The sequence below is a fragment of the Myripristis murdjan genome, chromosome 17, assembly GCF_902150065.1.
Source record: "Myripristis murdjan chromosome 17, fMyrMur1.1, whole genome shotgun sequence".
NCBI classification, from domain to species: domain Eukaryota; kingdom Metazoa; phylum Chordata; class Actinopteri; order Holocentriformes; family Holocentridae; genus Myripristis; species Myripristis murdjan.
The window spans coordinates 21,069,786-21,095,579 of NC_043996.1; the positions used below are offsets into that span (position 1 = coordinate 21,069,786).

General features: G+C 40.5%; 3 protein-coding genes across 3 annotated transcripts; 2 read left to right on the plus strand and 1 right to left on the minus strand.

The window, feature by feature from the left end:
• Positions 1-355: 355 nt before the first annotated feature.
• ripk1l (receptor (TNFRSF)-interacting serine-threonine kinase 1, like) lies at positions 356-8,510 on the minus strand. Its single transcript, XM_030075458.1, has 11 exons — positions 8,432-8,510; positions 7,939-8,113; positions 7,148-7,304; positions 6,793-6,930; positions 6,123-6,354; positions 5,787-5,936; positions 4,708-4,784; positions 4,371-4,446; positions 3,631-4,236; positions 3,348-3,500; positions 356-2,521 (listed from the first exon to the last, which is right to left on the minus strand). The coding sequence occupies exons 2-11, from the start codon at positions 8,094-8,096 to the stop codon at positions 2,226-2,228; spliced, it is 2,043 nt and encodes a 680-aa protein (XP_029931318.1). The 5' UTR covers positions 8,097-8,113; positions 8,432-8,510; the 3' UTR covers positions 356-2,225.
• Positions 8,511-11,787: 3,277 nt separating this feature from the next.
• On the plus strand, positions 11,788-17,746 carry dusp22b (dual specificity phosphatase 22b). The gene is made up of 7 exons (XM_030073572.1): positions 11,788-11,963; positions 12,599-12,632; positions 12,727-12,809; positions 13,543-13,592; positions 15,748-15,822; positions 16,404-16,575; positions 17,305-17,746. Exons 1-7 carry the CDS (start codon positions 11,943-11,945, stop codon positions 17,443-17,445), a joined length of 576 nt encoding a protein of 191 aa, XP_029929432.1. The 5' UTR covers positions 11,788-11,942; the 3' UTR covers positions 17,446-17,746.
• A 711-nt stretch (positions 17,747-18,457) lies between these two features.
• irf4a (interferon regulatory factor 4a) lies at positions 18,458-25,313 on the plus strand. Its single transcript, XM_030074475.1, has 9 exons — positions 18,458-18,541; positions 18,705-18,904; positions 19,162-19,348; positions 20,281-20,366; positions 20,498-20,672; positions 22,000-22,065; positions 22,468-22,863; positions 23,947-24,059; positions 24,472-25,313. Exons 1-9 carry the CDS (start codon positions 18,532-18,534, stop codon positions 24,619-24,621), a joined length of 1,383 nt encoding a protein of 460 aa, XP_029930335.1. The 5' UTR covers positions 18,458-18,531; the 3' UTR covers positions 24,622-25,313.
• The last annotated feature ends 481 nt before the right edge of the window (positions 25,314-25,794 follow it).

Here is a 25,794-nt window from a genome sequence, read left to right on the forward strand (position 1 = left end):
ATTTCATTAAACTCTTGATTCGTTAATTTCTTTAATTGCTTGTACCTGTTGGACATCTAATGATGCATGGTAGACTGCTTGTGTTTTCTCAAGGCAAAGGTACTTAATTAGATCTAATCTTTTGCACAATTGGATGCCATTTGAAAGACATCCTTAAATCAGATAGAAAATGGATGCAATTACTGATAAGAAACTGTAATATCTATCCACATTTGTATCCCAGGATCTTATCATAAATCATACAAGGCATGCAGAGGTATATTTTCCTGTGTTTAATAAAGAGATTAATAAGCTCACCAGGCCAAAAAAAAACAAACAAAAAAAAAAACATACTGATAACAGTAGTGGCTGATTTGTAAATTCCTGGGGCTAAAATTACCTGTCAATAGACCTAAGAAGATATCATTGCATCAGTAATATATTAAAAAAATATATTTTTCACAGCAATTCCAGTCGAAAGAAATGAGAAAAGAGAGCTAAAACTGTCAGCTTGTGTTCCTGTGAGGCATAATTGGAGGAGATAAAAAAGGATTTTTAAGACAGACAAATGGATGTTCAATTTATTGCACAGTCAATTATACAAGTTAGTAAACCATTTCAAGAAAATATTAATTGAGCCTGTACAGTCATGTCTGTGGAAACGTCTTTGTATTTTCTTGATTGTCATGTGCATAGAGCTTCCTACAACCTAAACGGGGGGTTGAGTCTCAAAGTGTTATTTAATGGCCATGGAAAATAAATAAGGTCAATCATTACATTGTGCCTGACTCTATTGGAGCAATTGAAAAAAAAAACAAAACAAAACAAAACTTAAACATCGGACACTTTCTTCCTCTCAGTCTCTCACAGAAACCCACAGTACCGCCATACAAAACAACAGTGAAGCCTGACAGAACAAGTAACTAGAATATCCTTGTTTGCAGAGAAAAACAAATGGTGCAAATTTCTCATATGATGAACGGATATAATCCAGCAATTTATTTGGCAAGAAATGAGTCTGATCAGTTTCTGATGCCCACAAAGTAAACGCTAAAAAACCCAAAAAACAAACATATTGGTCATATATGTACACATTGCTTTTACCATTGCACAAGGTAAATATTATTCATGACAGCCCATAATGTACAACAGTTCTTAGATGTATGCTGATAAAGAGTTTGACATCTTGAACCAATCTTACACTCATGTACAGAATATCTACAGCCCAGACAGAGGGATAGAGGTATTAATATGCATGGAGTGGAAGAACATGAAACTTAGGGGTTTTGTCCTGTTGTATAATTCACATTTCATTTTATCTGTAACTATGATACCATACAAATGCTTATCAACTTTACAATACATTCAACCTGTGTTTGTGCTGGGCTTTAATAAATGTTTTACACATACCATTAATGAGACTCATTTTTATACTACAAAAACATCAGTACAGACACATATTTACTAAATACATTTGATTATTTTCCATAACTCCATCATATAGGAGTTTTTGACCAATAATTGCCCGTGTTCATGTTAACATATTACTTTTGTGTTAAATATGTCTTCATAGGTCTTGTTGTGGATCGATATAATTATCAATTGGGGTAAAATTAGGAAAATTATCATTTGTGTCTTATTCCTTTACAGGAAATTCTACATCTACCAGGAACGAGTTTACACATTTAACATTGTCAGGTTGAAGGAAATGACACAAAACAAAAAGAAAGTCCAAAGAATGAAGAATGGAAAAGACGTAGAGCACGCACCAGTACTCCGTATTACACCTTTATTATTAAAACCGTTTTAATAATAAAGGTCTAATACAGAGTACTGCTGTGCGAGCTCCACGTCTTTTCCATTTTTACTTTGTATTAGCCCAGCACCCATGGCGGTGTGCATATAGCAAAAAACCCACTTTCAAACAATGAAAGAATGGGGTGGAATATAAATTCCAACATTGGAGGAAACTTGAACGCTGATCATGCTCATATTCATCTTTGGTGCAAATACAAATAAAAAAAAGATGGGAAAAAATGTTTGGTAACTGAAAGTTTAGTTTTTAAACTTTCACAGTCCATGTGGTCAAATCATAGACAGACTGGTCAGTGTTCAATGAGTAAAAATATGTAAATGTTCAAATGAAGTATTGTTTGTCAGTGTTGATAACAAAATCAAGCATCTTGAATCTAAAATACTGCAGTCAACACTTTAGATTGGGAGGAAATGGACCACAGTTATCCAGTCTATGAGGAAAAAGTGTTTCTGCAGGTGTCCAGTAGTTTCTGGATGATGTCTACCTTGATGTGGCCTTCCAAAGCTCGGCACAGCTTCCCGATGGTGCAGCCCACACTGCCCTCCTTCATTCTCCAGCGTTCGAGCATCTGGTGCACCTTCTCTGGAAGGCCATCACGGCTGTAGTCATGGTCAATGGTCTCTACCTCCACGTTGGTCAGCCCGAGGCGTCGTGCGCAACGCTTCCAGTTTGAGCCAATGTTCTCCCTCAGAATATCTAGGTGGTCCTCGGTCACTGTGTGGTCCTCTGAATGCGAAAATGAGGATAAATGTTTAGTCAACTCTAATGGTCAACAGTGACAAACCAGCTTGTTCAGCAATATTTCCTTAGCACAATTGGGTAACGTTGGTTCCATGGAGTATCTGAACAAATTAATGCTGTCTCCTTTTGTCACCACCTGCTGGGAGCACTGCTTTGCTGCTAATAAAGTCGTCACCATTCATAAACCACAGAACTGATGATTTGCTATGTAAAGCTAAAGATGTCCCCGGGGACTACTCTCTGGCAGACAGACCGTTTCACTCTGCCCAATTTCAAGTCATTATAACACAACAGTGCTGCTGCTTATAGGGAAATTAAGGTTGATGTCTTTATTACAAAGGTGGAATACTGGAGTGAAGAAAGGTTGAACACTCTGAAAGTGAATATTCATCTTGCAGTAAACTGAATGTAAACCAATGGCTGGATAAAAGGTAGGAACAGGGATATCAGAGTTCTGAAATACAACTGCTTGCTTTGGGTAAAGATTAGCAGAAATGTGAAGTATATTCATTTAGTCGATATTACACTAAATACAGTCCTTTAGGTTTATCCAGTTGTTTTTTTTTTTAATAATTCATTATATTGAGTCTGATGCCATGGAGTACCATGGACCCTTCAATTTAAGACAAGAAGATCACCAAAATTGGAGTTATGAGCTCCTTACCTGACAGCAACCATATTTTCCTGCATGCATAGCATTAGAGCACATCAATAATTTGACTGATTAGGCCGTCTTTATCAAAGGTCAACCATGCTGACAAAATGGGCAGTGACAAAATTGCACAGGAATAATATTGTTGCCATGGCTTACCAAATTTCTGAATGGCCTCTCTGAGGGGGGAGATTGCTGAGCCGTTGGACAGTAGAGAAGATGACAAGCCCTGGAAGGAGTCAGGACTCCTAATACTCAGTGTGTTGTTGTGGCCGATCTGGATTCCACTGGCATTCTGAATAAAAAGACCTCCTAGAACACACACAGATACACATGTTCTTGCTTGCATATCAAAGGATGGTAGAAGCAGATTTGTATATTTTAGGCATCTAAATTTGGAATCTGTGCAGGAAATTCTTAAACAAGTGGATGTTACGAGTACCTGGATCTTGTAAGGATCCAATCTTGTTAGGTGCAGCTGTATCAGACACTGGGTAAACTGGCCAGGACTGCTGGCGATCATACTGGGAGTATGGATGTTGCTGAGGAAGTTGTGCAAGAGATGGCGAACTGGCAGACATGGGCATGTGGCATGCAGTAGGTACGCTAGCTGTGGTGGCCATGGACTCATATAGACCAGCATAGGGCCGGTATGGATCTTCCTGGCTGGTGGGCTGGACAGGCTCAGCTTTTGTCCAGGACTGGACAGATGAGACCAGTGAGGGATTGTCCTGCATTGGTTGTCTATCAGTGTAATCTAAAGAGGTCAAACGCTGTAGGGGGAGAGGATTTGGGTAGCACTGGTAGTGGTAGTTGGCAGAGTCCGGCTGGTCCACACAGGTATAGCTACCGTGTTTGTGGTACTGCAGCTCCTGATGCAGTTTCTCTTCCAAGACTGAGGGGCCACTAACGGCTCTAGCATCTGTCTGGACGGAGGATTCAGTAGACTCCATAGCGGTGTTACATGGACTGACATCCAGGTCCTCAATGCTGGCTTCAACTGGGACAGATACACTTCTCTCTGAGCTCACTAAAGGAGCTGGGCAATCTGCAAGATGAGAAGACAAGATAGGAGGAACAGAGCAATTGAGCAATGAAAAGACCAATGCTAATTTTTTTAGCACTTTCTTATACTACACTTTCTTATGTTAACCATGGTATATTAAAGCCAACAGCACTAACCTGCTGAAAAACTTTCAGGGGTCACTGATAATGACTTCATCTTCTCAACAAGCTCTTCTGGACCTTCGTACAAGTTCTGCACACCAATCAGATGAGAAATCAGGATGTGATTTACGTGAATTTGTATTTATTGATTAATTGGGCTGAGTATCCCAACTGACTCCCATAATTTATTTTCACTTCATTCAGAACTACTGTTGTCCATAAAACATTTATTCATTCATTTGTTCCTTTTCAAACTGCTGATCCTAATTAGGGTCGCGGGGTGCTGTAGCATATCCCAGCACACATTGGGTGGAACATTATCAAATCAAACCCGCAAAAAATATATACTTGCCCCGAGGTCAAGTGAGTCTTCCTCGACATATGCTTTGAACTTTTCCACATAGATGGGCAGGAAGAAGTTGTAGCCCTCTGCAAAAAAAAAAAAAAAAGAGAGAAAAAGAGACAGACATAATGAAATTAGAGGGGGTCATATGACTTAGCCAGAACTATCCATGCAAGTTACACAAGAGCCATTGTATATGCCTGCACACTACAGTGACAACAACAGAAGAACGCTGGCAGTAAAAGCACCACATTGATGCCAGAAAGATGGAAACTCTGTCGCTCCTTTGAATTGTTACTTAAGTTTTTGGAGTGCAAGAATGACACATATTATGGAATGAAAATCATTCAATGCCCATTCAATATAATCAAACAAAAATAAACCTATGTTTTCTTAATCTGTGAAAAATGGATAATTTGAAGATTTGAATTGATTGATTCAATATGATTTGATTTTAATGATTTTAATTCAAATGGTCCAAGCATTCAGCTGCAAGTGATGTTTTGTATTAAAAGATTCAAGGTGCACATTTGAGGAATAATGATGGCACAAAGGCAGCACTTACTGAATAACTAGTGTGGGAAATCATAAAATCTGACTTTCACCTCCATGACACCTGATTTGCATGGTTTGCCAGGTTTTTTTCAAGCATTGGAAATATTGGATTAGATGAAAATGCCTGCTTTCTTTGAAGGGAAAAGCCTGCGTACATGGCAATGTTTCAAGAGTGGCTCAATCACTGTTAATAGAAACCCAGGTGCAAACTGATTCTGTTGTACTTAAATCTGCATTTTAGATACTGGTAACACATCTCGTGTCTGTAAAAAGGAAGTGCGAGTTACTGAGTAAACACAGTGCAGGAATTCTCAGTGAGTGGCCCATCAGCCCAGCCCTTGATTGTTATGAAATGTGACTACATGTTCCTAAAATGTTTTATGGAAAGTTTGAATGTTGTTCCTCTCTTTATGTCTGGTCCGACTTCCTTTCACACATCTTCTCTGTTTCACTGGACCATGTAATTCAACAATGATATCTAACAAACCATATTCTATTGTTCAAATGTAATATAGACAATCAAAAAGGCACACCTTTAAATGTTGGTCGCTGTTGTGGGTCATGTGCCCAGCATCTCCTCATTAGCTGAATGATCTCTACAGGTGTGTCGTCTGGGATGGCGTTCTCTGCAGGTCGGTCACCATTACGGACACACTGGCTAATATGGTCTTCACTCCTTGCAACTGGACATAGAAAAGATAGTTACCCTGTTCATCTGAATCACAGTAATGTTCTGCCATCTTGGTATGAGTAGTGAACCTAATAAAATAATTAATTGCCAACAGTAAATCTTTACTGTTTCACTGTCCATCCTCTATACAGCCAAAATTTTTGCCTGGGCCCCAGCAGGTTTTCACCCTTCAACTCACATTCATAAGGCTCCTGGCCTGTGAGGATGACCCAAACCACAATCCCAAAGCTATAGACGTCAGACTTCTCTGTTGAGGGTGTATGGATGCTCTCCAGGTGCTCGGGAGCCATGTAGCTCAAAGTGCCAGCAGCTCTCACACCAGTTGATTGTCCAATACGGCTCTTCCTGCGGGACTCCTCCCTTGTGAGTTTGCTCCAAGTCTGACAGGTGGACAAGCCAAGGTCTGCAATCTAGTAAACACAAACAAATGCATATAATTGCCTACATCAGTGGTTTTCAAAGCAGGGTCCAGGGACCCTAAAAGGTCTTCAAGGGGCTTCCAAACGTTCCTCAGCAAAATGAGTCACAGCTTAACTTTACACTAATTTGATTCACTAGAAAGTAATGTGATACAAAAACTGTATGAGTGAATATTTTAACATTATGATGCAATCTCAATGTTCAAATAGTGTAATATTTAACACAAACCAACATATCTTTTCATATCAAGTCTCTAGTGCACAATCACTTCAAATGAGCATCTGTGGCTTAATGAAAGTCAACATCAGGGTTCAGAACATGAAAGAGTTTGATAACCCCTGGCCTCCAACATACATGCATGCACAAATGCCACTGGCTTACACAAAAACAATGTAAGGCTTATAAAAGTGTTTTTAGAAGTGACATACCTTGATGTGAAAATCCTTGTCCACTAAAATGTTCTCTGGTTTTAAGTCCTTGTGTATAACATGGTTCTCTGTAAGGTAAACCATCCCTTCCAAAATCTCTAGGATGATTCTGCCCTTCATGGACATTGGCACAGAAACCTGAGAGTGGGGACAATGCCGTGCTTTAATTTGTCAGTTTACATAGAAGGTGCACCAATCTGTGTTATTATTTATTCAGAAAATTATGTAAAAATGTAGATGGATAAAACAACAGCACCCAGCCTTCAGTGGAGCTGCTGCAGTAGATGTTGTGTAAATGACAGACAATATGAAAGTTAAATTTTTCTCTTTATTGTGTGCACATAAGCCTGCTGACCTGCTCTAACATGGCCAACAGGTTGCCCCTAGGAATGAGCTCCATGACTAGAGAGCAGTCTCCATCCTCCATGATCACGCCCAGCAACTTGACCACCCGCTCATGGTTCAGTTTTGTCATTAGGCTCCCCTCCTCTAGCAGCGACCTCTTACTGTTCCTGGGAAAGGTCAGGTAAAAGGTAGAAAGGTATGAATGAAAAAACATGTATGATGACAACAGAGGCATTAAAGGACAGAGCACTTGGAAAATCAGGGAATGTGACTTTCAACACCATCAGACTTAATTTAAACGGTGTGCCATGATTAGTCAATACCGAAAAGACTGGATGAGATGAAAACCCAGGCTTCCTCTGAGGAGAACAGCCAGCGAACACAACAGTGTGTCAAGAGAGACACTGGCACAAACAGATTCGGTAGTACCTACATCCGCATGTTAGATGCAACTTACATCTCTTTTGTCTCTGCAAAAAGGAAGTGTTTGTTGCTGACTAAACAGCACAGGATTCGTCAGAGGGCAGACCTGCCTTTTCTTTAACATTACCTACAATACAATAGGCTGTCATTCACATGCCAAGTTACAAAAACGCTACCTGACACAGTCAACACTCTTTTGCCATAATACAAATGACTTTAAATAAAAAAAAAAAAAAAAAAAAAAAAAAAAAAAAAAAACGAATCTAATGTTGTTCATATCCAGTAAATCTATAAGCACTGAAAGCATCCAGCCTGGGACTCAGTGAGTGGTGTCTTGCTGCTACACCACAGGGCCTACTTTGACAGGTCAGGACTCACTCATTGCGCAGGCGGCCTGTGTACACAGTCTTCAGCACCACCTGGCCCAGAGTCTTATGGTAGCACAGGAACACCTCTCCAAATCCTCCGTAGTCCAGGGGCTCCCTTTTGATAAGGTCAGCCGAAGTCATGAGAACTGAGCCCGGCGCGACAGCCATCCCCGTTCTGAAGCCCCCTTTAGAGCACAGCAAAACACACCACAGCGTACAATTTTTAACAAAGTAGCCTTAACAGTGTGCTGCCAGAGATGTTCAGTGTAACAAGTTATTGTAAAAATGTAAATGAGTCTGTAGTAGCTGATTTTTAGTGATACATAAATCGAAAAAAAGTTGTGGAAGCCACGTTTGACAGAGGCTCAAATTATATTGCTGAAAACTTCCAGCAAACAAAGTAAACTCGGTTCTAAAACGCAGAGCTATCGCTTGGCCGTAAACATTATGTTTTACAAGCAAATACACCATCGATATCAACAAAGATTGAGTGAAATTGTTACCAGACAGTGCAGCAAACAATTGCTCGACAGCTATGCCACTTTGTTAGTTCCGGGATTTTCCCCTCTGTCGTATAAAAGTGAAACGAAACACAGGCGGAGTAAAAACTACAAAAAGTCTTGCGAGTCGATTGCAGATCAGAGTGGGTCGATTACAGTCCGGCACTCGAAGGTGTAATGTGTAATGTGACTGAGAGGGCAAACAGCACATTCAATATCTATCAGGAAAGACTTTTGTTTTGAAAAACAAACAAACAAACAAACAAACAAAAACAAAAACAGGAATTTCAGCTTCAACTGAAACGCACATTTTGGAAACAGACATGCACCAGAATCCATCTGCTTTATCACATAAAACGTAATTTCATTAATCACTTGTAGTGTTTATCTCAAGCAAGCACTAAAGTCATGAGTCATAATGTGGATATGAAGTTCTGCAGAAATAGCGTTGGAAATCGGAATTATTATTCATGTAGCTTTGTCTCCATCTAGTGGTGAAACAGGCTTATGACAGGCGGAAGGCTTCATGACATCCTCAACACTTAAAATAAAAGGAAGGCGTGGGATCACTTCCGTTTATGATATGCCAATATGCCCATGTAGGCTAATATATACAATGTTATCATAAATAGCAAATACTATCTAATTAGAGTATAGGGTACACTAGGATAATCAATAGGTTTGAGATAAAATGTTGCTTTTTTGCTTGTCCAGCAGGTGGTTTTCTTTCCTTCCTTTTCACACCGTGGCCTAGGTGAGAAGTGTGTAGCTCTCTGTGTTGACGTCTAATAGATAAGTTACTGAGAATCAGGTTGGCTATAGTTTATGGACACGTGTCTGTAAAAGGTAGACATGGGTTTTTTGCATCATTGCCCTACAACACACATAACCCAAATTTCATCGAGCTGGCACCCCATCTTCCTCAATGCTATTGTGGTTTGGGGAAAAAATGACTGTTTCAAGTGTGTGATGATCAATCAGCATATTTTCCTCTGCTCTTTACTACAGCCAGCCTACACAAATTCCGCCTATTTCACAAAAAAGACAAGAAAAAAAGAAGTGTTCGGCTATATTTTCAGGTGAATGTAGTCTAGACAATGAATTCTAAAAGATGTCGTGATCTTGTGATAATGAATAGGAATGAAGCTGGTTAATAGGTCTAATACTGTAGGCAAATTAAGCTAGAGGTTAAACTAGGAGGGTTAAGCAACCCTCCCACACAGCATATTGATTTTATGAATTACCTGGGTGCACAGGGTGAGCACTAACCTATAGCCTGGTCAGGGACACTGCCAGGGATTTTAGGGCCCCATGAAAACATACAGTACATCTTGGGGGCCCTCCACCCAAGGTCATGCCAACCCTGTGCACTTGCTGTAACCACCCCTGAAGAGCCAAACCCTCCCTTTCAAAGCTTTAACTCTACTTTTGCAGACTTGCAACCATCTTGTAGTCCAATACTTACTGTACAATATTTATAGAGAGTGGGTTGTGACAATATAACACTGTGCAGACATGCATGCAACATTCTGTGTACAGTGGAGTTCATTATTTAATTTACATCTTTTACAGCTTAACTGTAATTTTATTGGTAAAATTCCTGAGTGGAAAATTCTTTAAACATTAATGAGTAACTCTATAACTTTATATGTATTAACCTTTTCAGTTCAAATAAATAAACATTATTATCTATAGAATGATGTAACAAACAAAAGAATAAAATCAGCAGCAGATTTTTGAACTCATTATACATACCAACTACAAAATAAACAGTGTTAAAAGGGGAAATGGAAAATATGGAAATGAGAAGGCCTGATCGTGGCACTAAAGAAAAGGTCAAGACAAATAAATGGGTTTCTTCCACTGGGGGTCTTGATTTTACACAACAAATTTTATGGCAATCCAGCCATCAATGCTCACAGAGGGTCAGCCTGTCTTTTCTCTCTTCTGTCCCATAGGATGCCCCTGAGCCTTGTCCATTTTTCACAGAGGCGAATATCAAGATTTTTCACTTAATAGTGGCATATTGTTCTGTCTGTCTTCACATTTTTACACTCTCAATTTAGTCTGCATTGCAGTGGCACAGAAGCTTCATTCATAATTCATCAGCAATAATCTGAAAATTGATGTTTTGGAAACATTTGAAATGTAGTGGCCAAACAGTAATTTCACATTGACAAAGAATCGCAGGTAAACTATATAAATGACTGCTTTCATTGATAAAACAAATGTTTCTGTGCAACTAGGACGGGAAACCACCTAAATTGTAGCCTGTAGCAGTGTGGGTGACACATTTGACATGTAGGTCTAGTTTTGGGCAGCCTATCCGTGAACGCCCACACGATAAAGAGAATTCCTCCCTTACACACTAAAGCCACAACAAAGCAATATCACAATTACCTGTCATCGCTGTTTTCTTGTTTTCTTGTTTTTCTTTGTAAAAGCTATAATTAACGGTTACTGTCAGGAAACTTTGGGTTATTTTTCTAATGTCTCCAGCCCTGTCAGATTACATTTCGCTGAGCTCTGTCACAATAGCCCAGAAGAAATAAGTAGCCTAACTAAATAAATAACTTACTAACTAACTAACCGACTAAATAAAAAAATAAAAAAATAACTAACTGACTGACTGACTGACTCACTCGCTCACTCACTCACTTACTAATATTTATAATAATCACTTATTACCCAGTTTGTCCTCTATAATGGTGGTTCTCAACCTTTTGGTGTCAAGGACACCCACAATAATACATTTCAGGCTGCATACCCTTTGATAAGAATTTGATAAGAAGTCTCAGCCCCATCTGACAACATTCAGTTACTCTGTAACTGTCTATACTGTAGAATGGCAGATTAACAGTGAAGAGTGTGAAACCTATGAAAAGAATAGTCAATCTTATACATTTCATTGGGTTAACTTCTAGTCAGGGAAATAATAGTCGAATTACAATATTTTTCTGGGGACCCCCTGGAACCTTCTCAAGGGCCCCCGGGGGTCCCCGGACCTCAGGTTGAGAACCGCTGCTCTACCTTGTAATAAAATAACCCCTAATCTAATCTAATCCTAATCCCGCGTGCAAATAGATAAAATACATTTCCCCCATAACATAACATAACATAACATAACATAACATAACATAACATAACATAACATAACATAACATAACATAACTAAAATAAATAACATCACATCGCATCACATCACATACTATAACATGACATGACATGACATGATTTAACATAACATAACGATTGTCTACCAGTGCGCGCGCTACTCTCTGAGATCTCTTTGCGAGCGCGCGTCCTTACATCAGAGAACTACAAGTCCCAAGATTCAGCTCGGGGAGCTGCACTGGCAACAGAGCCCAGTCCTCTGCGGTCGGACGCGGAGCTGCCTTTGCCTCCACAGCGCGTTTGCCAAACGGTGTCAAGCTGCTGAACACTTAGTTTTCACCGCGGGGGATTTCACTGTCGCCCGTCTTTCCATAAGCCTCGTCAGACGGCATCGCTGAGCATGGGTAACGGTATCAACAAGGTATGACTGTCATTCGTTTCTGCATGCGCGTCAGTGACTACTAAAGTGAAGTTCACCCGGATGGTCCTCGGTGTTTTGAGTGTTAACTAACAGCAGGATCTCTGTATTGTTCATCACACAAAAAAGCGACATATCGATTCAAGTTTTAAATGGCCAGTAATTATATCTCAGGAAAAATATTAATTAACCTTTAAGTGGTAAAACCGTCAACAGTTATAACTTCAGTGGTTACCAAATAAATCTTGTAATCCAGCAACATCAAATATGTTTCCACTTCCCCCATGAAACCTTTATGTATTTTACAGTACAAGGAAGAACAATAAGTGATCCCACACACACACACACACACACACACACACACACACACTCACAGAGAGAGAGAAAGAGAGAGAGAGAGAGAGAGAGAGAGAGAGAGAGAGAGGCAGATGTGCCCTGCTGTCATGAGGGATGCATTATGATTTCTTATTAGCGCTTTATATTTTCAGAGTGACGTTTTGAGCTCTCAGCTGTTGTATGTGCTAGCCTTCTAAATATACCACCTCACTACTTCAACAGGGATGCTTTGTCCATGTCTGTGTGCCCATGTGTGTTACAGCATTTAATGTCAGTAGTGTTTCTGTGCACCTTCCCCCTAGGTCCTGCCAGATTTGTACCTGGGGAATTTCAAAGGTGGGTCTTTGATTATGACTTGTTTTCAATTTGCCTGCACTGGATCTTTGCTGCGAGCATTCATCGTCTTTGTTTATTGGTTTTTGTACTTCAGATGCAAGAGACCGAGAGCAGTTAGCCAGAAACAACATCACACACATCCTGTCCATTCATGACAGTGCAGCTCCTATCCTCCAGGTAAGAAGCTCATTCCCTCCCCCTGTTGCTGTACCTCTTTGCTCTCACTGGCAGTCTGCAGCTGCAGTTTCTCATTATTGTATGTGAAAATAAATGGTCAAACAAATTAGGCTGAACATGTCTGGTTGTCTGAGAGCTGTCGGTGTAATAGTGCAGTACACGTGACATCAGCTCTGATAAAGTCCTTGGACCAGTCTGTCAGGTAATTCAAGGAAAGCTGCCTCAGTGTTTGTTAACAATGAAGCAAGCCAGCTCTTGAGCAAAACAGTCATCACTCCTGAATGATAATGCAGTATGCAGGCGGAGATCATTTTTACATATTTCCAGAGAAGCATAAAAAATGCCAATCAGCAACAGTTGGTACTGTATGGTCATTGTTCTGGTTTATGTTCTTGTGTGGGCTTGTGAGTGGGCGGATGCTGCGACTACGGTCAGTGTGGACTGTGCTAATTTGTATTGATTTTGTTGTGAAATATTTCTGCCCCCATTTTCCTGATAAATTCAAAATGGGGCACAAAGAAATTTGACCATAAATCAGAGTGCAATTGCCATTCCTGCTATATGGCATGGGAACATAAACATGCATTTTGAAACACTTTAGAACTTTAAGTGTGTTGATACAGACTGTTGTTATGTCCTTTACTGTTGTTTCACATAATGGTGACATATTGCTGTGTGATAGTCATTAATGCATATAATTGCCAACAGGTAACTAACATACTTTGTCACATAGGAGATGACCTATCTCTGCATTTCTGCAGCAGACCTGCCCACACAAAACCTGTAAGTACCCAAATTTGCAGCACAGCAACGCAGAGCAGAACAACGAAAGGCTGAACCAGAGAGAGTACTAGATCCATTTGAGGCTGCACTGTGTGGGTGTTTGAGGTTCATTTTCTTCAAGCTAACGTGAAAATGATATGCTTTCACAAACTCACCATTTTAGTATGAACCTAAATAGATCGGAGTAGATCATAATAAGACCGTAAGAGTCAGCCCTCAGTGCATGTTTGATATTAAACTTATATATATATATATATATATATATATATATATATATACACACACACACACACACACACACACACACACACACACACACACATATATACATACATATACATACATACATACATATACATATATATATATATGTGTGTGTGTGTGTGTGTGTGTGTGTACAAATACATGCATGTATACAATGGGTAAATGTTTTTATGTAACAAAGGAGATGGGGAAGAGAGATTATTTAACTAGATAACTCAGTTTATCTGACATTGTGCTAACAAGGGCAATGCATTTTTTTTTTTGCTACTCTAGGATCCCCTGGCTCTTAGACACATACACACACACACACACACACACACACACACACACACACACATACATATGCCCCCCACCCCAACACCCACAGAAGTATTTTGTGGTCAAATTCATATTGCAGGCGGTCTCCACTTTGAACAGGAAGGAAGTCTCACAGCTCAGCTTTGCAGTTCTGTGTGATGGTTGATGCTCTGCCTGTATTTTTACAGGCTCCCCTTCCCCTCAATGCACACACATACCCCAATGTACACTCAGATGCCCCTTGTCACCGTTATCACCCTGGTTGACACATGTGTCTTTAGTAGAGGTGTGAATCTTCACTGGCATCACGATTCATTTCGATTGCGATTCAACTGTCAGGATTTGATTGCTTGACGCATGGCAACAATTGCATCCTCAATTTTCTATATTACTGCACATGGCTACTTTTCATCAAGTCATACATGCAGTCAGTCAAATCTGAACTCCCTTTTTTATTTAGAACATGCTTTTAAAGATCAGACTACAGCAGTCAATAATATAAAAGATGCATCTCCTTCTGCAGTGAATTACAAATGTGCTGGAATCTACAAGCATGAAACTGTAGACCCATGGTGCGTACTACACATGCATCCTACTAAACATCCATGAATGAGTTTCGTCATGCTGGAAAATTTCCTACTGCTGCTGGTGTCTAAAGTTTGACTTTGTTGTCAACTTCCCAACTCATTTTGAAGACAAGATAAAAAGAGAGGGAGAGAGTGCAGTGATGGTTGAGCAAGCTAGAGAGTGAATGATGAGAGGGAGTGGTGGTAGTGAGAACAAAGCAGTGAATCAGAAAAATAAAACATTATTTTGTGATTGTTATTTTGTGATGGTGGTTATGTTCTACAGCACAAATAAACATGCCCGCACCTCTGCACGCCTCCGCACAATCCTGCGGGAAGGTGCCGCTTTGCTGGATTCTGTCTGAATGCAACTTCTAGTGTAGGAGAGTCCCTGGCAGTTGACACAACTTGGCAGCGTATTCATGCCCAGTTTGGTGAACAAGCCATGGGCAGGTGGGCTGTACTGAACAGGCACCTGGTGAATGACATCTGGTGAATGAGTGAGTGGCTGACCACAGTTTGCCATATATGGCCCTTGGCGGCAGTACCATAAGTCATGGGTGAATAAGGTTTTCACATAGCAGGTCTAAGACAGGGCACATGATGATTATGTTCTGTCACTGCATCAACGCAGAATCGCCTATGTCCACATTGAGATGCATCCTAAAATTGACCAATTTCCATACCTCTAGTCTTTAGTTCAGAGTAGTGTGTGAAACCTGCATATGAAATCTGAAGCCTGCTCTCTCAGTCCTATGATAAACATACCCTTATCCTGCTCCTGCCAGGACAAGACATGGATGGGTTTTGACAAGTCAAGCTTAAATAAATAAATACACACATGCATATGTGTACTCATGCCCAGCACACACAGCCTCCTGCCCTAGCCCCCTGCCCTATTATAGTGATGACAAAATAGTGTTACACAGTCACAGCACAGTTACTTTACAGTTGTAGCTCTCATTCCCTTTTCACAAGGGAGTAATCTGGTTATGACCTCTCATAACCACCATCTTTATGCTCCACAGGACGCAGCACTTTAAACAAAGCATAATGTTTATGCATGAATCCCGCCTGAAAGGAGAGGGCTGCCTCGTTCACTGGTGAGAAACAGACTGCATGCTGGAGCTCCACCTCACAGCTAAAATTAAGGTTCACTCACGCCACACAGGGTATTGAAACCTGAGAGGAGATGCTGCTTAAGTAACTGAGCTAGATACGTGTCCTCCATCCATACCTTATAGACACACAGAAATGTCGAAGACAGAAAGTGCAGTTGTTAAAGAGCTGTTTACACACAAGTGAACAGCACACACAAGTGAACCCATGTGTAACTCGGCTGCACACAGGAGATTGATAGATAAGCAGAAGGCTATTCTTGAACTTCCCAAAACATAACAAGCTTCATCTGACAAGCTGTGTCTGTGTAGTGGGCAGCTGACCTTATGCTCACTGAGGTAAGGCTATATGTAGTGAGGCTTAGGGTCTTCTCAGAAATGAAGGGGAACATGTGGGTATTGATAAGATTTGGGTAGAGCCACAGCTTTCTCCACTTTTTCTTTATACATTTTAGCCAGTAAATGTCAAGGCTTATCCAAAGATGTGGAGAATGTACAGTTCAATCAGTGTATGTACCACTCATCCCTTGTTTTGACTATCTCTCTCTCTCTCTCTCTTTGTTTAGTCTGGCAGGTGTGTCCCGCAGCGTCACCCTGGTGGTTGCTTACATCATGACAGTGACAGGGCTGGGCTGGCAGGAGGCGCTGGCTGCAGTCAGAGTGGCCCGGCCCTGTGCTGGCCCCAACCTGGGCTTCCAGCGTCAGCTCCAGGAGTTCGAGGCTACTCAAGCTGATCAGGTCTGTATTGATGGTATTGATGGGAAGAGGATGTGTCCTTGACAGCTGCATTTTTAAAATTCTTTACACTGACAAGAATGCAAGTAACTATATTCAGTCATTACACAGGAATTGCATTAAACATGCACACCCAATTAAAATTACGATGACCACTTGATAACCGTTAACAGTAGTTTTAGTTTTCTTTTTTTCTTGACAAAGTCACCAATATTACTTTGCTGAAACAACGTTTTTGTTTAAATATTAGCTACAATGGGTGTACATTTTTGGGCTCTCCAAAAATGAAAGTAAGAAATTGGACAATCGTAAATTTGCCAGTTGTGGAGCCATTCATGGTGAACAGCTAGTGAGCAAAGAAGAGTAATCTGTCTTTTGTTTGTTTGCACACTATTGTGTAATTTCTAATATTTCTAATTAAAATAATCAAATTTGAACTCATCCCATTAGAAGTGCATGGAAGGATCTCATGTAACAGTGTTCTCCTCTAAAACAGAAACTGAGTAACTTTAAATGGGCTAGTTTTTTACTTTTACCAGTGCATTTTTATACCTTTAAATTGGTTTCTACTAACAATACTTATACTTGAGTAGTATTTTCACCCAATTTCCCCTCAGGAATCAATAAAGTATTTCTGATTCGGATTCAGTTTGATTCTGTTTCAGAGCTATTTTCATCTCCTCAATCTAGCATCAAAATACCAAACAATATTTCTCCTTTTTCCCCATATAGTACAGAGAATGGCTGAAGAAGGAGTACAAAGACAATCCCTTCAATGATGAGGCTGATATTCGAATCTTGCTAGCCAAGGCCTCCAAAGTCAATGGCGAGGAGGTGGAAAAACAGGCTTCCCTGCCACCTGGAGACACCTGAGCTCCTCCACGGCTCAGCCTGGAGGTTTGTGCTGCTGGATAAAACCACTCTGGACCTGTTTGGAGGCATCTGTCTGCTCTGCTTTGGAGCAGATTGCTGTCATAATGTCCACCACTGCTGAAGCAAGTGTAATGATCATGGACACAGGAAGAAACAAGTGATATTTGAGTGATGATTGATGTTTCTGGTGCTGTTTTCTCTAATTTATGAATGCTGTGTACAGTGTTGTTTTTTTATCCTTCTGTGTATCAATATGACTGCATTCTGTGAAATAATAAAAGGAGGAAAAAATAGTGTTTGATTAAGTTGTAGCTGTCGATTGGATGTCACACTCAGGGTGACGAGAGACACGCTCTGCTCTGTTTACCTCTGTTTCCTGGGTCTCTTCCTGTTTGTCTGATGTGCAAGGGAGGTCATGCATGATGGCATGAGAAACAGCAAGATCATACCCTCGTGTAGATAGTGTGATCTTTAGCCCAGGCATGTAGCTTTCTGCTGTGTTTTCTTAAGAAATTATTTAACATGTTGATTATTTCCATTAAAAATCACCACTGGTTAGGCCTCTGAGGGCTATGTGTGCACTGATAGCCACTGGAGGGCAGTCATACAGTCAAGGTAAAATACACAGTAAGATTGAAATCATCTCTGACTGAAGTTGTTGCCATAGATATGCCATTGCAACCACCTCGCAGCTGTAATCAGTTTTGGTTTAAGTTGCAGATCTCAGATTTTATAAGAATTCACATGAATCTGGTGGTTGATAGGTAATGGGAAATATTACTTCACAGATTGTTTTTATTGAGAAGCAATGAGGCATAGGTAAAGGAACATTTTTGATATTGTGCACAGGTAACTGTTCCACTCCAAGCCGGTGTCTACATACAGTACAGTACTGGGTGTCACCAGAGGGATTCCCCACCCCAGTGGCGTGGGCCACAAGTTTCAGAGAAATGGGCGCGTGGTGCTGCGTATCTCCTGTTAAGCCTCTGTAGGCTGGATTCCTCAGAAGCTCCTCCTAACTGAGATGTGACAACATTTAAGAATAGGGCAGAGGGTTGCAAGACAGATTTCATCGGAGGACCTCACATGATCAAAGGTAAGGCGAGGCTTTTCACCATCATGCCACAAGGCTCCATCAGCCTAATTAAAACTTCATTTATCAGTTAAGATCAATAGCAATTCCAATGCGCATCAGGAAATAACGTTCATCCTAGTCTATTACAACTCAACGACTGCATTAATTAATTAAATTTCGACAGAGATGAACTTGGACGAGGACAGCACCTTGTCAGTCAGTTGCGGCAACGGCAAACTCAGACAGTGGCTGATCGATCAGATTGACAGCAGGAGGTACCCCGGACTGGTTTGGGAAAACGACGAGAAAACCATTTTTAGGATTCCATGGAAACACGCGGGCAAACAGGACTACAACAGAGACGAGGATGCTGCGCTCTTCAAGGTCAGATCCCATCCCCATCTGGCACTGTGCATCCGAGGCACTTCACTGACACTTGTTGCATCACGTGCTGCTCCTTAATTTCATTTTGAGTATTGCTCAGTAATTGCCAAAAAAGAAAAAAAAAAGTTGAAAAGTCAAGTAAAATTCAAACAAGTTCTCAAGACTCACTGATGAGAGATTAAAGTGATTTAAATGCTCACACATTAGCTTGTTCTCCAAAATCATAAAGTCTTTACATGGAGATGTACCTGTTGCAGGCATGGGCATTGTTCAAGGGGAAATACAAGGAAGGTGTGGACAAGCCAGACCCCCCTACATGGAAGACCAGATTACGGTGTGCTCTTAATAAAAGCAATGACTTTGATGAATTAGTGGACAGAAGTCAACTGGACATCTCAGAGCCATATAAAGTCTATAGAATCATTCCAGAGGGAGCAAAAAGAGGTGAGTGCAAACTAAAATTGTCCAGAAAGAGATGACAGGCAACAAAACTATTGATTGTTTTGACATATGTACTCCTATATCCATTAATAGAGAAGACACAATATGGGTTTCTAAGTGAAAAAACAAACAAACAAACAAAAACAAAAAATGTATGAATAAGTGGTTTGATATTGATATGACATCATGAAAAAAAATCCAAAAGTTCACAATTATCAGTACTTTATCTGCACCTGCTGCTGCACATTGTGCTCACATTGTTTATAAGTTATTGGCAATTACACATACACATGCATAGGCAGCATTACACTTGACTCTGATGAGGCAGGAAGCACAAAGGAAGCCAAAGCATGTACCAGAAAGGCCGAAGTGCTTTTTTTAGAGGGCTTCGGTTACCAAGTGCAGGGTGCACATAACACAACGAGACAACCTCCAGCCTTGCATAACCAAGGCTCTACCATCATTTAACATTTTTTGCCACCCATTAAATGCGCTTTCAGATTAGGCTCATAGGTCATGCTAGACATTTGCAGCAGGATTTCGACTGGCACTTGCCTCGAGCTTCATTAGCCAGTCACCATGTCACTCTCGTAAAAGTAACAGGACCTGCACAAAGCCTTTTCACAGTTTGAACCTGTCAAAATTCTCAACTTGTGTGTGTTACAGAAGGTTCACAAAGTAGTGTTGTTACATGCATATCTTCACTTTTGACTGATATGTACAATTGAACTATAATGAAATCTTTAATTATTATGTTACCTGTAAGCTCCATTCATTATTATTATTGTTTTTTTTTTTAATGCTTTGTTGTGGATGAACTGTCTTCACATCAAAAAGTACTCATTGTTTTGAGTAATGTGTACACTGAAATGAACTGAAAAACTTTTCTGATGTTATCTCTAATCGTGCATTTGAATCTATATTGTACATTATAGGTGTCAAGATGAATAATCTAGAGGACACATCACCGCATGTAAACGCTCTCACTTATATCCCTCCATACACATCTCTGCACAACCAGGTCAGAAGTTTGGTTTTGTGGCTTCTCTTCTGTTCAACGTTTTACACTGCAACATTACAACACGTTATTGCACATTCTTATTGTCTAATGGCCCATTTCTTTGAGTGACCCTCCCTTTGCCCCTTTCTCAGGTGCCCGGTTACATGGTTTCTCAGGAGAGAAGGGACTGGAGGGATTACCAAGCACCAGAACAGCCACCACTTCCCCCTACACATCACCATGGGCCGCATGCAGAGCTGCAGTATGGCCAATGCCACTACCCCTCACCGCTCAGCCGACCCTGGCCTGGATCACATGCTGAAAATGGTACAGCAGCCTTATGCCTATTGCGGATACCACATTCAGAACTTGTGAGGTTCATAGGACTATACACATAATCCGTAGCTGTCAGATGAAAACCCCATAACTCAGATAATGTCTAAGGCTTTAAGTAAGAGGTAATTGCATGGTAGCAACTTCTGATTTGTTGGTAGCTTGTGCCATTGTCATTCTTGTTTATAATCTCAGCATTCGTCATTCTCATTTCACAGTGAAACCTTAATTTGGCCTCGTCAAGTAAAGTTATTTTCGTGAACTGCCAAGTGTTTTTATTTGTGTGAAACGTGAAGGCTTGGTGAATATTAAACCGAAGAATAAGCAAAATTGTCAAGGCAATAGGGAAGCATCAAGTTGAGGCAGAGTCAACTTCAAGGTTCATTATTGCAGCAATGTCAAAATATATAATGTAATAATAGTGAATTGTATTCTATTTGCTGCTATTAGTTGAGATACACAGCTCAAAGGAAACATTACAGAATGCCCCTCTGATGACACTTTAAGATTTCTCAGTTTTTGATCTTTGCTTTCCATTATAGTGATCAAAACTACAAGATAAAATCTGAGCACACGTATGCTACAAAATACTTTGCCACACCTAATCGACCTCCTTATGTTCAAAGGCTTCCTCAATACTTGAACTTTTTTTTTCTTTCTTTTTTGGCACAGCACATCGTAATATATGTCATGCAAACTCACACGCACACACACTGTGGCATAATGTAGATGTCGGTGCAAATGAGGCAGCAGGTGGCATAGTGAGAAAAGGAAACTCTGCCATGTCAGTAAGAATCTGCCCTGCTGAAGTGCCTGTGGGCAACACACTTCTTACCTGCAAGATCTAGGGGAGTAGCTGACCCTCTAAAGGGAACACTAGATATGGCATATTATTAATCTTAACTGAAGTAATATAAATCATAGGCAGCATAGTTACAGGTCCTGCAGAGGTGCTGTGGTGGTTTGCATCAAGTCAGGCTCCTGTTTCCCTTTGAGGTGAAATTGCAAATATTAATATGATTTAAAACTTTGCGAGGTATTATACTAAAGATGGTGTTAGGGACCGGATAACCAAAGAACAGTGCCACTTGTCATATTGCTATTTGCTATGTTTACGTTCATTCCTTGTAATAAATGAAACTGAGCTGGTTCCTTTGCCTCAGTATTATTAAAACCAGTCATCTACACATCTCAGCATATTTTTTGCATTGAGGTTATTCATGAGGGAAACATCATCATGTCTTTGCACATTTGTTCATCTCAAGTAAATAGTAATAATACTGTAATTATGACTCGTTTTTGTTTAATTTATTCCATCCAGGTTTCTGTACCTACCCGCCAGAGTCCCAACCAGTGTTTACAGTGGACCACAGCAGTGCCGTATCTGGTGAGGAATCACAAACACAGACATGCACATTAATGCTTACTTACATGTTTGGTTTTAAATATTTACTACTGTGGATGTAAGTGCACTTACATACAAGAAACTGCAAACACTTTGTGTGAGTCTTACTTCCCTATTCTCGAATTCAAGGCACAAGGCCATGAATTAAATAGTGAGTTGTTTTTTTTTTTTGTAGCTCCATCACATGATTAACAGTAACAGGTTTTTGAAAAGATAAGAGAAGTGAGTAATTGGAGGAGAAATCTTCATGGCCAGATTGCTACAAATGTATTTTTTATTGATAAGCTTTCCTTTGCTGAGTGTCCATCAGTGTGCTGTGAAGCTGAATTCATGTTATTGAAGAAATTAAGATATTCCTGCTAAATGCTCGTCTTTTTCTTCAAGACTTCAGCCTGCATGTGTCCCTATTCTACCGAGAGTCTTTGGTAAAGGAGGTTACCACCACCAGTCCAGAAGGTTGTCGGATCGCCTCTTCTTCCTCCTCCTCTCCTTCTTCATCCTCATCCTCGCCATGCTCGGAGGACAGGCTTTACAGCGGGGTGGAAACCATCCTCTTCCCGTTTCCATACCCTGAGTCTCAGAGGCAGGGTGCCGAGATGCTTCCAAATGTCCTGGAGAGGGGCGTGCTCCTGTGGATGACACCTGATGGCTTGTACGCAAAGCGCCTGTGCCAGGGACGCGTATACTGGGAGGGACCTCTGGCGCCATACATGGATAAACCCAACAAGCTGGATAAAGAGCAGACATGCAAACTGTTTGACACCCAGCAGTTCCTCATTGGTGAGCACTGATATACGACTATAGTTTTCACACCAATATGAGTGCAACATTATGACAAGTGATTTAAAAAAAGTGGAAGTATATAACATTTTTAATGTGCTTAGGCACAGACTGATTAAACCATTAGTGGATACTAAACATTTTCAGTGATAAAAGTCAGAACTTGCCATTGCAGGACAGCCTTTTTGACCAGTCACTATTTTTGTACACACTTAAGGTTTTCCCTGCATTAAAGGCTTTAGTAAATCGGGGCCTTAGATTATTTAAAGATAGGACAGCAAATTTGTTTTTCTCAACTTTCCTATCAATTTATAACAATGCCCAAGTCTGTGTTTTGCTTCAAGGTAGAAAAAAGGAGGTTGACTATACCTCCACACCTGTTGGTGCAGAAACCTTTTTGTTTTAATTAGACATGCTGAATTTGGTTTTTACTCTCCATGATGATGATTCATTGATTATCATCACCATGTGCCAGCACGTACACTGACTTCTAGGAAGGCATATCAGCAGAAAGACACAAAGGAGAGCCCACACTAACAGGCAGAGCAGGGGCTGCAACATAGTAATGGGAATTGAATAGTTGATATGTCACTGCTGATGTTTATGGTGATATTGATGATGCTGCTGATGATAATGAAGTAGAGGGTGCAGGTGCCTGAGCTGGGTAAGTCCCTCTCGGTGATGAGGTAACCTCACATAGAAACGATGGATAAGAAATCTGTCACATTCTCAGCAAGGGGGGCAGTGTGTGTGGAGTCCCCACCCACCTCCTGTGGTCCACCACACAGTGAAGTCAGACACGCTCGTCCACAGTGTTGTTTGTCGTGCCGTTTTCATACAGTAATTTCCATCGTCTTCACTAGTAATTTCCAGAAAAGTTTCCTTGATCACAGATGTTCCTCCAACCATGATAAGGAGGGACAAACATCAGATTAGGGGGTTAGATGCTTATTTATTTGTTTTATTTGTATTTGCATGTTTTATTTATTTGTATTTGAAACATTCTGAACTGTGGGTTTGTTGACGGTAATATGATTTTCTCACTGCATCCTCTTTCTTTCCTTGCTCTCTATCTCCCTCCAGAGCTTCAGGAGTTTGTCCATCATGGCAGACGCACGCCTAGACACCAAGTGGTGCTTTGTTTTGGCGATGAGTACCCCGACCCACAGCGCCAAAGGAAGATGATCACAGCACAGGTACACCTAAACCTTTACAGTTGGCTTGGTAATTGACTGTATTATGCTTAAACTGTGAGGGCCATTACCTCCTCTTATTGTAGCATTTTAATTATAAATTGTGAGCTCAGAATTAGGTTCTATCAGGGTTAAATGGTGACCTGAAATATTGAGCCCCAAAGGTTTTGTTTTGTTTTTTCTTTCTTTTTTATATATTGTAGCCATAAAATGTTATTTTAAAAGAATAACACAGAAGCATACGACAATAGTAAAATACTGGAATATGTGGATAACGCAATCCATAGTATCTTATAATTCCAAATATCATTTATCGTCTTATAAGCCAAACTTTTAGAAAGGAGAGACCTCAGAAATAGGTCAGTGCCATTTTATTTCATTCATAGAGATTTTTTTTTTTTTTTTTGAATTTCAGGTGGAACCTGTGTTTGCCAGAAAGCTGGTGTACTACTACCAGCAGAACAGCAGCCACTACCTGCGGGGTTACGATCACGTCCAGGAGCAGGACGCCCCTCCAGCCGTCAACTATCCCACCCAGAGGCCTATACAGCACATTCAGGAGTGACGTCCACCCTGCCGCCTCCCGCCCTCTCCCCCAGATGATGTGAATGTAGACCACTGAGCTGATCAGGTCATCGCACCACAAAACAGAATCTGTCTGCCATTCTGTACTGAGGTTATGAACGGGACTTGCGTAGACTTCAGAACCTGAAAATAGAAAACGTTTTCTTCCATTCTTTTCTCTAAAGGAAACCAAAAACATTACAAATGATATTTTGTAATATCTACAGTAGTGCAGATACTCTTTAAAACAATTGTTCCAATTGTCCTCAAATGGTATTTTCCAAATAAAGAATATGACAAGAAGGTCATGGCCTATCATCCTGTTTCTAATCATTAGAGGTGTGTCTGTCAGCTCAGGGTCCTGCGCTTTTATAGATTTAATTAGATTATATGTATTAATTATACCAAAGATATCCTGTATTACTCTAGGGTATCTACAGTGTCTGTCTACATCTAGATTATCAATAATGAGACTGATCTGCAGTTGATCTGACTTGCCATCTTTCCCCCTCCGCATCTGTCTCCTTTGTTGATCAGTTCCCCTGTGAGGTTTCTTATAATTCTGAGTTGTATGCAAAGTGCGCATCAGTGGTGATGCGTACAGGAGAGACTTCAAATGCTATAATTATTTTAATGTCTTAACGTTGGAGGATGGAAACATAGACTAAATAAAGCAGAGTTTGTAACGATGCATGTGCGGGAGTAAGATTGTTTTTTTTTTTTTTTTCTGACATGGGTGCTTCAGAAATGTGAGCATTTTCATCTCTTCTGTGCGTGTGTGTGTATATTTCTTTTTTTCTTGTGACATTTGGAGGCACTTACGGGAAATCTCTCAAAGCCCACAGGTGAGAGCCTACAGATTCCCTTGATGGTCGAACCTGCCATGATTCTGAGGGGCGACGAAGGGAAAGGCCCTGCTATTTTCACTCACGCGCACATGTATGTGTGAGCGGGTCTTTGTGTTTGTTACTGCAAAGTAGTAATATCTGCTCTGTCTGCATGTGTACTATTGTGACAGTGTGAAGGATGCGGTTTGGGGGGGGGGATGAGAGGAGCAGAGGGCGACTGAGACAGGAAGTACTAGCACAGGTGCACAGGAAGAATGGCCCCTAAGAGAAACACTGATATGTGAAAAGTATAAAATAGAGGAGTATGTATGAATAGTGTCTTTTTA